This window comes from Myxocyprinus asiaticus, chromosome 34 (assembly GCF_019703515.2).
Source record: "Myxocyprinus asiaticus isolate MX2 ecotype Aquarium Trade chromosome 34, UBuf_Myxa_2, whole genome shotgun sequence".
NCBI classification, from domain to species: domain Eukaryota; kingdom Metazoa; phylum Chordata; class Actinopteri; order Cypriniformes; family Catostomidae; genus Myxocyprinus; species Myxocyprinus asiaticus.
Window position 1 is genome coordinate 20,703,191 of NC_059377.1, and position 16,843 is coordinate 20,720,033.

The 16,843-nt window shown below is 42.1% G+C and overlaps 1 protein-coding gene across 1 annotated transcript in view; it reads right to left on the minus strand.

Moving 5' to 3' along the window:
* Positions 1-16,843, minus strand: part of LOC127425333 (CUB and sushi domain-containing protein 2-like) — a 463,524-nt gene that overhangs the window by 196,351 nt on the left and 250,330 nt on the right. Inside the window, exons 11-12 of the mRNA XM_051671189.1 lie at positions 6,536-6,639; positions 5,690-5,802 (exon numbers count right to left, since the gene is read on the minus strand). Of these exons, the coding sequence (XP_051527149.1) occupies positions 5,690-5,802; positions 6,536-6,639 (217 nt within the window). The remainder of the gene's footprint in view (positions 1-5,689; positions 5,803-6,535; positions 6,640-16,843) is intronic.

Consider the following 16,843-nt stretch of genomic DNA (forward strand, 5'->3'; position numbering starts at 1 on the left):
ACAATCAGAAGATGAGGAATTGCAATCAAAAGGGAGCAGTTGCCCTTCTGATAGGACTGTAATATCGGTCCTGATGTTGTGCCTATCGCAGGTTGCCACCGGTTCCGACCCGAAAGCGAATCGTCATGGCCCTGTTCAAGCTGGCAACCTGCACCAAGTAATGGCGGAAACTTTCGGTCTTAGTATAAGGACCATCCATCGATGTGTATATGATGTGTGCACAGCTATTAAAGAAAAATTGATGCGTGTAATATCAGGGATTACACACGATGCATTCTTAATATTCAATAGGTTATTTTGAAGAATCATCTAATCTAAAGCATTGCCATCACAACTGCATTATGCCCCGCATATTTGTCCAGCAATTTTTAACGACCAACTGAACTTGATTGTCATCTAAAATTAATTTTTACATCATAATGCAATTTACATTTTCTGAAGAAGCTCAGCAAACCGAGGTAAAGGTTAAATTAAAATATTTAAAAGTTTTAAAATGTTCAAAAGCTTGTTTTCTGAAAGTGAACTCAGCATTGGACAAATAGTTCTGATAGTTTATAGTCTTGAAAAAAGTGTAGAACATTCTGAGAATGTCATTCAGCTGACATTTTTTTTCAGAACAGGGTAAAGCTAATTTAAGTTTGTGTAAAGAAAGGCATAGCCTATATAGGTCTCAAAAATATTTTTTTATTTTTTATTTTTGTTTGGTAATTAATTATTTTATTTAATGCTTTATTCATTTGGTAATTTATTTAGTCTAATTTAATAAAGGGAATTTAGCCGAATTTTTTTTCAAAAGTAAGCTAAACAATAATTGTATAGAACTGGGCCATGTAATTGCTCCAAAAAAAGCACACTGATGCTTTTCTCCTGGTATTGAGTATTTATTTTTAATTTAAAACATCTTTGTGCATAGAAATGCTATGTTTTGTATTATTATTATTATTATTATTATTATTATGGGCTAATTCCATGACTGTCGTCTATTATTTTGAATGGTGTGGAAAAGTAACTTTAATAAATAAACGGCTACTGCGATAAAACCGCACCTATTATGTTTTTTAAACGTGCCTAATTTTGTTTTAAAGGTCTCATACAATAGATTTACATGAATCCAAGGTAAAAAACACTTTAATTTGCTCATAATTTAAATTGCAGCATTATCTTTTTTTCCCCAGTGTCAAAAATGACTCTTTCAATGATCCGTTCTAAAGGATTCATTCTTAACTCCTCCTTTCAGAGAGCCTACTCTGCTCTGATTGGTCAGATATCCCAGTCTGTTGTGATTGGTCTACCGCTTAGTGTAGTGTTTGAGGGCGGGTCAAAGCTGTTCGTGAGCAGCCAATGAAGATCAGAGGTGGGTTTTTTTGTTACCAAATTAAATAGGTTAGTACAGGAAGTAAGTCTGGAATTACTAACGACTCGTTCCCTGTCTGTTACTCACTTGACGTTGTGTCGATGTAGTGACACTAGGGGTTCGATCTTGAGAGCCCCAATCACCTTTGCTTAAAATAGAAAAGGCCAATGAGAATTGGCAAGTGGAATTTACATGCAACTCTCCGCCCCGGACATACGGGTATAAAAGGAAATGGTGTGCACCACTCATTCAGATTTTTTCTTTGGAGCCGAATGCAGGCTCGGTCACCCTCGCATGGTCGAATGTTGTGCTTCCCCTGGGCGCTTCAGCGGCTGAGTCTACGGGTGCTAAAAGAGTATATTCAAAAGAGTATATTTCCTTCTAAAAGAGCTCACACAATGCTTGGCATCTTTTTAAAGATGTCCTTCCGCGTTTGCGCTACTGGATGTGGTTGTTATCTCTCCCCTCCGGACAGCCATGAAATCTGTCTCGAGTGCTTGGGGCGCCACTTCCTTTTTCGTGAAGCAGGGAGCAACTGCAGCTGCTCCCCAACCTGGTCCATCCTGGGATGATGCTCAGCCGGCCAGGTCGGCAAGCACCACGGGCGATCTATATGTGGACATGGGAGCGTTTCCGCCTCTCATCACCCAGCACGCTCGTTCTATCCGGAAGAGCTGTCGAGCGATGCAGGCGGCCCACCTCAGGGCGGGTTTAATGTGTCATAAGTGGCTCGCAATGAGGATGAGCATTCGGTCGCTTTTTGGCGGCACCATCGAGGATTTCGCCCATCAGTGATGAGGAAGCAGACCGAGGTGATTAAGCACATCCTGCCGTGGTGTGACTCGGCTGATTTCAGGCCTCCGAAGTCCCTTTCCCCTTTTTCAAAGGTGATAATGTGCGCCTTTTGTCCACAACAGTTCCCCGTATCTGGTGAACCCCAGATGCCTCTTTTATTCTTAAGCACTGTTTGGTGACGAACTCGGCGGGGGAGTTATGGCACCAGGCCCAGTACTCGTGGTTTGCCCCTTTTCAGGTGAGCCCGTGTGCTCGGGTTCAGTGCTTCATACGTGGTGATTCCCCTTGGTAATCCCGTATGATGAGTTTCCACTGTTCGGTTTCCCCATAGGTGAACCCTATGTTTCCCCTCGCCAGAGCTTTCTCTGACTCGGCCATTGTTGCTGCGTACCCTCTCTGTAGATAAAGTCCTCCGGTGGTATTCTCCACATGTTAACCTCCCTCTGGTAGGTTGTGTTCTCCATATTGCCCTCCCTCCTGGAGAGGGAAGAGCACTTCCCAGTGCTATTCTAGAAAGTGCTCGGTGGGAAATTGCTTAACAGCAAATCAGGAAAGGCTCTGCCGGTACCCTTGGGTAAGTGCCTCCTCCCCCCTTAACGGGACTTGGGAGACACCTTACCTAACTCGCTGGAAGGTCATGACATGGTTGAGCGCTTGCTGCGAGGCACGCAGCAGCTTGCCTGTGTCCACTATTCCGTACCTTGTGACACAGTTCAGCACCTGCAGTGTTTCCTATAGGAACCCCTAGTGTCACTACATCGACACAACATTGAGAGAGTGATAGACAGGGATCGTCTTGGTTACTGATGTAACCTCTGTTCCCTGATGGAGGGAACAAGACATTGTGTCCCTCCTGCCGTGACGCTGAACTGGCCGCTGACATGGCCGGGACTCTCTATCAGCTCCTCAGCATAAATCTGAATGAGTGGTGCACGCCATCTCCTTTTATACCCGTATGTCCGGGGCAGAGAGTGGCATGCAAATTCCACTCGCCAATTTTCACTGGCCTTTTCTATTTTAAACAAAGGTGATCTCAAGATCGAACCCCTAGTGTCACTACATCAAAACAATGTCTCGTTCTCTCCATCAGGGAACAGAGGTTACATCAGTAACCAAGATGTTTCAGGCGTTCAAAATCAGTTCTTTCTTTTGGGAGTCAATAACTTCATTTGTCATGCACTTTGAATTTTGAAACTTTGCACACTTTTTTACATTCACAAACAGCTATATAACACACTACATGAAAGGTAATATTTGAAAAACCATAATAGGTGCTCTTTAAATGAATCACAAGCAGTGGCCATTCATTTGTTCTCCGTGCACTTTTCGATGTGCATGATACAAGATATTTGTGTCAGCACTCCTGGAAGTGTCATGATTGCAGCATCGGATCTGTGCAGGTATGCCGTTAAGATAAATCCATAATCATATTCAATAAATTAGCCTTTAAGGATGTAGGCTATACCTTGTCGTCATGATTAACACAGGTTAACGATTGGGGTAAATTTTGTCATGTGACACTACATTTTTGCGTTAATGCCAACTTTCTCGACAAAAAGTGTTTCCAAACCAGTTTTTCGTGACATTTGAAGTATTGACATAGAATTTATGTGCTAGAGTTAAATGGAAAAATATTATGTCGACAGTTGTGAAATTTTAGCGATAATTTGCGTTTCCATCAGCTTTTTTTTTATGCTCTAAAACTTATTTCGCAAACAATCCTTGGATGGAAACATAGTTATTGGTATCTTTGGAACTCCAAACAAAAAAAACGTAAAGTCAATGCAACAGAACATGACAGTTAAAAGACAGCTTGGGTCTACACTGGCTCTGAGCATTCTGAGCAATTATGCTCATAAATATGGAAATTTGAGATGCAATAATTTCGAGGTGCATCTCGCCCCACAGGCAGAGGTTCAAAGAGAATCCTCAACTTCATTAAGTGTCTCTCATTGTTTTAAACATGCTGGGGTATGAACACTGCTCCACTTTTGTCTTATGTTTTTGCAGCTAAAAAATAAGCATAAAAAAACTGCTGGCCTGGAGGCTTACTGTGGATCTGACAGCAAATATTGGTTTGTAATTCATAAAATATGTCAAAGTCCTCCATTTGTGTCTGAAAGAGGGCCAGGATGGAAGCTCGTGTGTTCTGGTTTCCAATCAGACATAAAGAGCTCTGCACTGAAAACAGAAAACTAGTAGACGCTCTTGCATGATATCCTTGTCATCCTGTGGCCCTCATTCCCGCAAGGTTAAACGATCACAGTCTGCTTTGATGAACCTTGCCACATGAGTAGAAGGTATAATGTTAGAATGTGAAAAGAAAATAATAAAAAGAACATGCTGTGCTCGTATTCTTAGTGGATATCCCAAGAGTGTCAAATAGCATAGAAGAAAATTTAGAAATTTGCTCAGAGGAAAACATAAGGTACAAGATTACACCGACAATGACCAAGTTAGTGTATAAACTTGGAGTTCCACTATGTGTATACCATCAATGGGAATGCTTTGCATTAATTAGACCAATGAACAATTTACATTCAGGCTTCACCCTGAATAGTATCTGCAATCATTGCAATAGGGAATAAACAAAGACCAAACAGGCATTTAAAGGCTTTTCATGCCCACCCACATGATTCATACAAGAGAAAAGTGGTTATAATGTTGTAAACATAGATGGAGGAAAAATAACAATAAAATTTTTGATTACAGTAAAGGATCATCACTTCGTAATGACACAGCCATGGTAAGAGGCTTCAAAAGAAAACACTCGATTGACATGATAACTACCAAATGTGTAATCACATCCCTCCAAAGCAATGAGACAAAAATGTTACTTTAAATAATGGTGAACTACAGGTTTCGTGTAGCTAGTGTGTTTTAGGCTGTTTTCACACTTGGTATGATTGCTTGATCTGACAGATAGTTTGATTCTACCCCCTTCATGTCCCTGCTAGTCTCTTTTCATATTGTACTTTTGGGACGGAACTGGGGTGTGTTTGCATCATCAACGTGAGTAACACAGAGAGTACTAGCAAGAGCTGTTTACCACTGTAGCAAGGTAACGACTGAGGGCAAAAAACTGCCAGCTTCACTGTTTTATTCATGTTTTTGTCCCTTTGGATTTACCACTAAAACTTTATATGAACAGAACAGCACTTTTGTTTGTATGCTGCAGATACATTACAAAAGACGCAAAGAATGTGAGCTGCTCTCCGAAGGCAATTTATTCTGAGACAAGCATATAAGAAATGCATTATACTACATGTGCGAGAGGGAGCATGCAAAGATGCACTTACGCAATTTAGAACGGATTGCTTTCATACCAAAAGAGAATAGTACCGGAGTTTACACTAACTGTACCCCAGACCAACTTTTCAAGTAACAAAAAAATAATGCTTCACAACCACTAAACTCTGACATCAAACAGACTCGGGTCCACAACAAAAGCTCTAGTGTGAGAGCAACCCTTTTTTAAATTGGCTTAAGAGTCCTTGCTTTTCCTCTGGATCCAGTCACAAACCACTATACTCAACTTACCTTCATAAGAAACCTTGAAGCCCAAGGAGCCACTGGTGTCATCCGTCTTGAAATTGAGCCACATCTGATGGCTGGTGCTGACCACAAGATCTGGGGTTGTGGTCCCAGACAACCTTAAAAACAGATTAAGATAGACAGACACTAAGAACAATGACAGTAATACAGTGATTCTTCACTCTCAGTATGTACAGTATCACTTGGCACCTCCTGGGGAACCCTGGGAGTTCCCTGATTTTTCCAACTTTTGCCTTCAAGGACCTCCAGAAATGGTCCATAAGTGCTTTTAGACCTGTTATTTAAGCATATTAGTCCACCAGGGGACTTTGAGTAACCAGAGTGAAAGGGCCATTCAAAAGGAACAAAAGTACTTGTCCACCTCTGCCAGAGAGCGCACATAAAATGCTACCGATAAAACTTTATGAATGCCATAAATCTCAGCACAATTAATAACAACACACTGAACAACGTTCCCGGGCATCTGGTGTGGAAATCTGCATTATGGGGGCGTCAATATGTGATGCACTCTTTTGCGGCAGGCATGATCTTGTTCTAACATTGAGACTCATTGTGATTGACAATAAAGCTTTGGGTATTTCTGCCATATACTTTTGCTCAGCGGGATGATGAAATGAGATGAAATCGAAAGGGTAAGATGAAGAAACGGCGGAGGAGGAGAGAAAAGGAAGAGGCTGAAGGAAGTTAGGACGTTGAGAGATGAAAGAACCAGGGGGTGGGGGGCAGGGAGCAGTTTACACACACAGAGAGGAGGGCTAAAGAGTGGGAGATGCAGCCTGGGAGGAGTTTGAGAGAGGATGGAGAAGAAAGGAGAAGAACAAAAGTACTCACACATGAAAGACTGTACGCTGATCACCGATTACAGCCCCGTCGCCCACGGTTAGAGTATCGTAGCCGCGTTCCAAGTCAAACTCCTCAAAAGTCAGCTTGATCACCTGCAAACAGGAATGACTCTAAATCAGTTTTCTCAGCCTGGTTGGCAATCAATTTTATTTCTTTTTTTAACAGAGGGTCTATTTGCACCCAGGTGTAAATAGCACCTGCCACACAGCTCGGCTATTTGTACCATAGTAGTCTATTGGAAACACAGAAATAGTCAACAAACTGAGTTGTAGGTATCGCTGCAGTGACTTGGGGTGTAACGCTGGTGAAACTGTGTTCGATACGGGTTCAAATCTGCTTTTGTCGCACTCTTTTTCCCATTCTGTTTCCTGTCTCCATTCTTAATGTTTTATTTAATACTACTTATAATAATAAACAAAAAAACAATATAAAGGTAGTTTTACTATAGTAATATTGTATGGTTTTAATATAGTAACCATGTTTAATTTTGTTGTTATTATAATTTTACTAAAAAATACCATGGTGATACTAAGGTCACTATAGTAAAACCATGTAAAGGAAGGTTAGGGTTAGGTTTAGGGGTATGGGGTTTGTGTAGTGTGTCTGTCAGACTCTATATAAACGTAATAAACATGCTGCAGTCATGCCGCTGTGCTGTATGTTAGTATGGGTAGTTAGGGGTCCAAATAATATCTGCCACTATTTGAACCAAGAGTTTAAATAGCATCTACCATTACTAGTACCAGGGTGCAAATCCTATATGCCTTTTTGTCTTTATTAAATAGGGTAGTGGAGAACTGACAGGAAAGTGAAGGGAGAGAGAGGGGGAATGAAATTGGGAGATGACCCAGGTTGGATTCAAATCCGGGTCCCTGTGAGCACAAAAGCTCTTTATGTCATCAACGCACTACCTTACGTGCCACTGTTCCGACATTTTGTTTATTTTTGTAATTACTTTAAGTAATAATAATAATATTAATTCTACTACTACTACTACTACTACTACTACTAATAATTATTATTATTATTATTATAAAGTTGTATTTATTTAGCGACTTTGTGAATGAAAAAAAGCATATAAACAAACAGACTTTATCACTGTTTTGTATTGCTTCCATATTTGCACCTATTTCAATTCTCTGTGTGTCAGTCTATCTATATTACACTACAGTTTGGTGTGAGTTAATTTTAATTCATATAGATTTGGCAAGTGTACTCAATGACAAGTAGAAGTATGGATGCACAATTATAAATAGAAAACATCAGTTATAACCTCTGTAAAAAAAAAAAAAAAACCAGCACCCAGCAGGTTTCTTAAAGTAATAGTTCACCCGAAAATGAAAATTTGCTGAATTTACTCACCCTCAGGCCATCCAAGATGTACCTGACTTTCTTTCTTTATCAAAACAGAATTTAAGATTTTTAGGATTTCATTTCAGGCCTCCTCCTTTAAAAAATGCAAGTGAATGTATTTTTGACGGGCCAAAATGCATATTTAGGGTGCATCAAAATAATCCACATGATTGTTTACAAGAGAAGGAGTGCTGTACAAAGGTTTAATTGTCTTTGCTGTAGATTTGTATTTGTATAAGTGTATTGTTCAAAATGGTCATTTGGTGTGTGTATCCTGGATGCTTCAACCTTCAGAAACCCCAAAGAAATGGCTATACGTGATCATGAGCAATTGCAGCTCTGGCTTATCGTGCTGAACCTGGATATCAGTACACCCCTACATTCTCTCAAATATTGGAGGGTGTGCAGTGAATATTTTACCCCTGAGGATTTCAGACCATCAAAAGAAACAAAGGGTCACTATCTGAATTCATCGGCTGTGCCTGTGCTGTTTTTCCAGCAAACTCAGGTATGTGTGAAAACTCTGTCATTGTCACGCCTCCCTCGGGCTCTGCACCTCCCTCAGCGCTCCGCTCCTCATCACCCGATTTCTAATTCAGAATCAGAATGAGCTTTAATGCCAAATATGCTTACACATACAAGGAATTTGTCTTGGTGACAGGAGCTTCCAGTACACAACAATACAAAAACAGCAACAAGACTTTTAAAAAATAATTAAAATTGAATAAAAAATAGATACATATTGAAAAGAAAAAAGTATATATAGAATACACAATAAGGAAGTATAACCTCTGCTGGGCCTTTTTCGCAATGGAGACAATGTGGGTCTTCCACTTCAGGTCCTGTGAGATGGTAGTACCCAGGAACCTGAATGTGCCACTGCTGCCACAGTGCTGTTTAGAATGGTGAGGGGGGTCAGTGTTGGGGTGTTCCTCCTAAAGTCTACTATCATCTCCACTGTTTTGAGCATGTTCAGCTCCAGGATGTTTTGACTGCACCAGACAGCCAGCTGTTCAACCTCCCTTCTGTATGCAGACTCATCGTCATCTCGGATGAGGCCGATGACAGTGGTGTCATCTGCAAACTTCAGGAGCTTGACAGAGGGGTTCTTGGCGATGCAGTCATTGGTGTAGAGGGAGAAGAGTAGTGGGGAGAGCACACATCCCTGGGGGGCACCAGTGCTGATTGTACAGGTGCTGGAAGTGAATTTCCACTGTCTCACAAGCTGCTGCCTGTCTGTCAGAAAGCTGGTAATCCACTGACAGATAGACGTGGGAACAGACAGTTGGTGTAATTTAGTCCGGAGTATAGCTGGGATGATGGTGTTGAAAGCCGAACTGAAGTCCACAAAAAGGATCCTTGCATATGTCCCTGGTCTGTCCAGATGTTGCAGGATATGATGCAATCCCATGTTGACTGCATCATCCACAGACCTGTTTGCTCGATAAGCATATTGAAGGGGATCTAGAAAGGGTCCAGTGATGTCTTTCAGGTGGACCAACACCAGTCTCTCAAATGACTTCATGACCACAGACGTCAGGGCGACAGTTCTGTAGTCATTAAGTCCTATGATTTTTGGTTTCTTTGGGATGCGGATGATAGTGGAACGTTTGAAGCAGCATGGGTCTTCACACTGCTCCAGTGATCTATTGAAGATCTGTGTGAAGATGGGGGCCAGCTGGTTAGCACAGGATCGAAGACACGCTGGTGAGACACCATCTGGGCCTGAAGCCTTCCTCGTCTTTTGTTTCCGAAAGACACGGCTCACATCATCTTCACAGATCTTAAGTGCAGGTTGAGTAGCAGGAGGGGGGAGGAGGGGGGTTGCAGGAGGTGTTGGTGTTTGTGTAAAGTGAAGGTCAGTTTGGGTGTGGGGTGTGTGATTGGGCCTTTCAAATCTGCAGTAGAACATATTAAGGTCGTCAGCCAGTTGTTGGTTCCCTAAAGGGTTGGGGGTAGGAGTCCTGTAATTCTTAAGTTGTTTCATGCCACTCCACACTGATGCAGGGTCGTTAGCTGAAAACTTGTTTTTCAGCTTCTCAGAGTATCTTCTTTTAGCAACTCTGATTTCCTTGTTCAGTGTGTTCCTGGCCTGATTGTACAAGACATTATCCCCACCCCTGTAAGCATCCTCTTTGGCCTGACGAAGCTGCCTGAGTTCCACTGTAAACCATGGTTTGTCGTTGTTAAATGTTAAATAAGTCCTAGTAGGAATGCACATATCCTCACAGAAACTGATATATTATGTAACAGTGTCTGTAAGCTCATCCATGTCTGTGGCTGCAGCCTCAAAAACACTCCAATCAGTGCAGTCAAAAGCAGGCTTGTAGTTCCAGCTCTGTTTCGATGGTCCATCTCTTTACAGTCCTTAATACAGGCTTAGCAGATTTTAATTTCTGTCTGTAGGTTGGAAGAAGATGAACCAGACAGTGATCAGAGAGTCCCAAAGCTGCTCTAGGGACAGAGAGATATGCATCATTTTTTGTTGTGTAACAATGATCCAGTATGTTCCTGTCTCTGGTGGGGCATGTGATGTGCTGTTTGTATTTGGGCAGTTCACGTGTGAGATTTGCTTTTTTTAAATCCCCAAGAATAATAATAACGGAGTCTGGGTATTGTTGTTCCATGTCTGTGATTTGATCAGCCAGCTGTTGCAGCACTGTGTTCAAACACGCGTTTGGCGCGATATACACACTCACCAGAATAAACGAAGAAAACTCCCTCGGCGAGTAGAAAGGCTTACAGTTAATAAAGAGCGCTTCCAAATTAGGACAGCACATCCTCTTTAACGTTGTTACATCTGTACACCAACTTTCATTGGTGTAAAAGCACGTTCCACAGCCTCTTGTTTTCCCCGTTAACTCCGCTCTGAACAGCTGAAAGCCCGGCAAATGTAACGCGCTGTCCGGAATGGCTTCACTCAGCCACGTTTCTGTGAAGCACAAGGCAGCAGAGATTGAAAAGTCCTTGTTTGTGCGGGTGAGGAGATGTAGTTCATCCGTTTTGTTAGGGAGAGAGTGGACATTCGCAAGATGAATGCTCGGCAGCGTTGTTCGAAAGCCCTGCCGACGGAGCTTGACCAGCGCACCGGCCGTCTTCCTCGCCTGCGTCTCATAGCGCGTTTAAACAACACAGCCACGCCTCCAAATAAAATTTAAAACAAAACGTCTGAATATTCAAAATCCGGGAAAAGATTGACTGGTATATGCTGTCAAATGTTCAGCAGTTCATCTCTGGTAAAACTGACTGGAAAAAGATTACTAAACACAGGACAAACAAACAAAAACAACAAAACAATAGAAGCGCTCCACACCGAGGCAGCCATCCGTGGCGCCATCATGATGTAAACTCACTGCACCTGCACTCAATTCACTCGCTCATCACTGCCTGCATAAATAACTCACCTTCACACCACTTCACTGTCAAGTCTCACACAAAGGACTTTACTGTAGTTTGACTGCGCTACTCTCACGCAGTGTTTATATACCTGTCTGTATTTGCTCTTGATCTTCGTCAATATCTGTTTAGTGCTTACCCTGCTGTTTTGCCTGTTACCTCTTCTTCAGTTTGTGAAGCTTCTCTTCTGTGTGTTATCACCTGTACCATTGATCTCACAATGTAAATCTGGTGAATCTCAGTAAATGCTCTCGCACTTGGTTTCACTAACTACAACTTGTGTGACTTGAATTCCTGTGTAACGAGGCAGACGTGGAATGAGGATCTAAATGCAGCTTTTAATGGAAACCAAAAATAAAGTAACTCAGAATAGAATGAAACAAAAGCACAGGAAACCAAGCACAGAACATGACAACACATGTGAAGACTGACAAAGAAACCAGGGGAAACAAGGGCTTAAATACACATGGGCAAACAAGGAAACAAAGGAACAACTGGGGAACAATCAGGGGAAAACCAATCATAAAATGAAACTACAAAAGGACTACAAACTAACAGGAAACAGGAACTAAACAAGAATTTCAACATAAAAGTCAACACAAAAACAGGGAATATGTGACAGAGCCCCCCTTTTAAGGAGCGGATTCCAGACGATCCAAAAAACTAAAACAAATTGGCCATGGAGTGTGGGGGAAAACAGGTAGTTCAAGGGGGCACAAGGGGCAAGGGGAGCAGAGGAACAAGGAAAAGTCAGGGAGGACCAAGTAGACCTGAGCAGATCAGGCGGGCGGCCAGGACACTAGGGAGACCAGAGCAGATCAGGCGGATGGCCAGGAGACCAGGGAGACCAGAGCAGATCAGGCGGACGGCCAGGAGACCAAGGCAGATCAGGCGGACAGCCAGGAGACCAGAACAGATCAGGCAGACGGCCAGGAGACCAGGGAGACCAGAGCAAATCAGGCGGACGACCAGGAGACCAGGGAGACCAGAGCAGATCAGGCGGACGGCCAGGAGACCAAGGAGATGACCTCAAGGTGGGGACTGGGTCAGGAGTCCTGGGAGGCAGAGCCATGGCAGACTCGAGGGATGAAGCCGTGGAAGGCGGAGCCGTGGCAGACTCAAGGGGTGAAGCCGTGGAAGGCGGAGCCATGGCAGACTCGAGGGGCGAAGCCGTGGAAGGCAGAGCCATGGCAGGCTCGAGGGGCAAAGCTGTGGAGGGCGGAGCCATGGCAGGCTTGAGACAAAGAGTCCTGGATGAATGGGAAATGACCTCCATGGTCGTGAACATGGGAAGAGACTCGGGAACGACTTCTGTGGTCATGGGTATGGGCAGAGACTCAGAAATGACCTCCGTGGTCGTGTTCATGGGATGAGACTTGGGAATGACCTCTGTAGTTGTGGGCATGGGCAGAGATTCGGGAACGACCTCTGTGGTCGTGGGCATGGGAGGAGACTCGGGAATGACCTCCGTGGTCGAGGACATGGGCAGAAACTGGGAAACAACCTCTGTGGTCGTGGGCATGTGCGGAGACTCTGGAACGACCTCTGGTTTGGCTGAGACATGGTATGGAGCAGGCTGAGGCATTGCTGTGACACGACATGGAACAGGCTGAGGTGTGGAAGAATCGGAAACCGGAACCGGGGTTGAGAGAGGAGGTTCCTCTGAAGCGAATGTCTCTAAAATTAACTCCCCCCATATTCCTCCCACGTGTAATAACCGGTCTCCGGCAATTCCCTCCACTTGTGAGCTAGGAGACCAATCTGATACAAGGACTTCAAGTGGGAATCAGTAAATCTTGTGTATCTGGCAATGGTGCTAAACAGACAGAGTACTCTCTAATTGGTAAGTTTGCTCGGCTCAACTGGACAAAGCACGCTGCTAGATCCATTTCGGATGGTCAGTCTTTCTGTAATGAGGCAGATGTGGAATGAGGATCTAAATGCAGCTTTTAATGGAAACCAAACATAAACAAAGTAACTCAGAGTAGAATGAAACAAAAGCACGGGAAACCAAGCACAAAACATGACAACACATGTGAAGACTGACAAAGAAACCAGGGGAAACAAAGGCTTAAATACACATGGGCAAACAAGGAAACGAGGAACACCTGGGGAAAACAATCAGGGGAAAACCAATCATAAAATTAAACTACAAAAGGACTACAAAATAATAGGAAACAGGAACTAAACAAGAATTTAGACATAAAAGTCAACACAAAAACAGGGAATATGTGACATCCTGACAGTCATATAGCCTATATACTTCTGCTAAAGAAAAAGCACAAGTAGATAATGCAACGGCATTGCTCCGAAAAAAAGGATGGTTATTTACTGGAGTATTATTTTTTTTATTATTATTATTATTATTATTATTTGGAAATTAAATATATATATATATATATATTGTTTTGAAATTGTTTTGGACTGTTTTGTTTTGTGAACGAAGCTTGGTCTTTGGTCTGTACAAGTTTCTCTTGTAAACAATGACGTGCTTCCTGCCTCCTCCTCCACGTGACGCGTGACCTTACCAACGAGCTTACGTCATCCCTCTCATGAGTGCGCGTCACAGAGATGTACAGAAGCAAACATTTGTAGTTAAAAAGTATATAAGTACTGTTTTCTGTACTAAATTTCTGTACTAATGTACTAATTTAATTTTTGGGTGAATTATTCCTTAAATAGCCTAACCAGAAACACTTCCATGGTCAACCAGCTGGCTGATCATTATTTTCTTTGCTGGTGAACGTCATGACACCAGCTAGACCAGCACCAAACATCACTAACCAGTATAAACCATGAGTCGGCATGCAAATTCATGCATTCAGCAGAGACATCAGACATTTCATACTTTTATTAAGGAACTTGTAATTCTCAGAATGTACACAATGGCCAAAAGAGGAGACAAACTTGCTTGGCAGTTGCAAAAGAAAACAACAAACTAATTTATGCATTTGCATTTGAAAATGATGAGTCAAAGGTGCATCATTCTCATTCTTCTCCCAGATGAAATATGCTGTAAGAAAGAGAAAGGTGAGAGATATGGAAAGATGAACAATTAAATATGAAGGCATGCTTCACTTTGCCCATGCTTATAGCTGATAAACAGAAAAAGAAACACTGTGAAAAAAGTATGAATAAAATAAACAAAATACACTGTCTACTCCCATTTCAAATTGTCTGCCATATTTCCACCAAATTCGTAATGTTTTTGAAGAGCTCCGAGACCAACTCCCAATGAAAAAGCTTATATAAATGCAAATTGCATTCTGTTCTATAGTAAACACACTCCGCGACATGAAGTGCCAGGGGTGGGGTGGCAGCATTTTAGGTCATACCACCAGTAAACAGAATTTCATCCTCTTTTCCCTCCTCTGATCCTTCCTTTTCTCAATATACCCCCTCAACAGTAGGTGTGCCGCCCACCTCAAGTGAGTCCCACTGTATCCTGTTGCATTATGATTGCAGTATGTATGATCATGACTGACAGCTCTGTGGGTGGGGCAATCTTCAAATTACTTATTGTGGGAATATGATGCAAAGGCTGCACCCAGCAAGTCGATTCTCAGAAACTCATAGGCAGAGCATGAAACATGATCATGGCCCCATATGCAAAGCTTCTTTCCATTTATTCACATGCATGCTATATTCACAATATTCAATTATAGCTACAGCAGGACAGATAAACTCTTTAATTGGTCACACTGCATGTTATAACTCATATCTTGAAGTGGTAGAACCATTTAATTATGCACTGCATTTGGCACTTGGAACATGGAAATCTGCACTTTATTTAGCCATGCCTTCTCATGAACAACTCATTTTCTATTATTATGCCTTCCGGGGATCCCTCCATCTAAGAAAGAAACCCGGTGTCTAGACTCTGAGCTAATGTTTGTCTGTGAGCAGGGGGATTCAGCCCTCTGTGGCTCCAGATGCTGCTTCCCTGCAGAGTTTCATTCTTTTCTCTCATTCTTTAGTTAGAAGCTCAGCCATTTTCCAACACCCGTCATTAGGCAACAGGGATGGCATAAATAGAATGGGCATGTCTGAATAGCAAAAGCATCTTTAGATGTACCTCCAGGTTATCTGATACTGTGGCATTACAGATTGGTTTCATGTGCTTCCTGAACTTTCAGAAGTTTCATTTCATCTATATGGCTTATTATTATTTATATTTTACTTATTTATTTTTACCCCATTTTCTCTCCCCAATTTGGCATGCCCAATAACCAATACTCTCTAATTCCTTACAGTGGAACAGTTACTTGCTTCAACCCGGGTGATGCAGGGTGAAACTCTGTTGCCTCCACATCCAAGACAGTCAGCATCTTATTCAATGTGGCATCCACGCACAAGTCGCCATGCGCCCCACCGATAGCGATAACCCCGCTATAGTGGAAGGAAGGTAAGGTAACAAGGAAGGTAACCCACATGTGTCTACCCTCCCAAGCAGACGGGCCAATTGGTTGATTTGGCTGATTAGATGCAAATATCTCTTCACTATTCCCAATGGAATTGCAAAAAATTGCAATGGTATCCAAACAGGTATCTACTGTCCTCGCTCTGGGCTATTTAGCCAGTAACATTTTGGCATTGTTGGGTATTTTACTTAAAAAATATGAATCCAGTACAAATTAATAATTATTTCTATAAGATTGTAATCAGATTACTTTACTAATTACTTCATTGACAAAAAACAATCACATTACTAATTATTAGAGTTGGGGTACTCGAGTTCGGACTCCAAGTCATGAGTCCAATTATAATGGACTTGGCATGGACTCGGATGCATTTTTACTCGGACTTGGCTCGTACTTGAGCCTTTGGGACTCTGGATTTTTATCTGAGTCCAGCCAAGTCCATGCCATTTGTGATGCAATGAAAAAAAAGTAAATAAATTAAATAAAAAATAAAAATAATGAAACACAAATAAATGAACACATCTCTTTCTGCATGCAGCTGTAGCACCCCCTGATGTCATAGATGTAGCCAGAGTTGTTTCACCATGTTAAGCGAGCACGCGCACAGTCAGACTCATCAGTCAACCAATACGCTTGAATGTTACTACAAAGACTACTGTTTAACATCGATTACTGAGGTGGCTGGCATGCTGAAAACATGAAGACAGCTAAATAAGGCAGTACCTCAAGGCACGGGACCTGACAACTGGTAAAATCGCACATACCATTTGTGCAGCCAAGGCGGTGCTCGCATTGTGGTTTCATTGTGTTAAGAACTTCAAACCAAGAACTTCACTGAGTCACACACATCATGTCTCTTACAGTTTACTAAAAACAACATATTGAAATAAAATTCAGAAATATAGTATTAATATTGGTCTATTAAGTATTTTTAGGCATAATGTATCCACACATGTAGGCTTCTGTTGTCTCTTATGGTCCACGCAGTGCTGTCAGCTTGAAATGGTCCATAATAGCTTGATGAATTTAATGTGTAACATTTTTAAGCAGTCAAAAAAAAAAAAAAATGTATTGCTAAAGCAGACAGCAACTCTAAACGATAAAAAGCACCTATTTTTTTATTTTT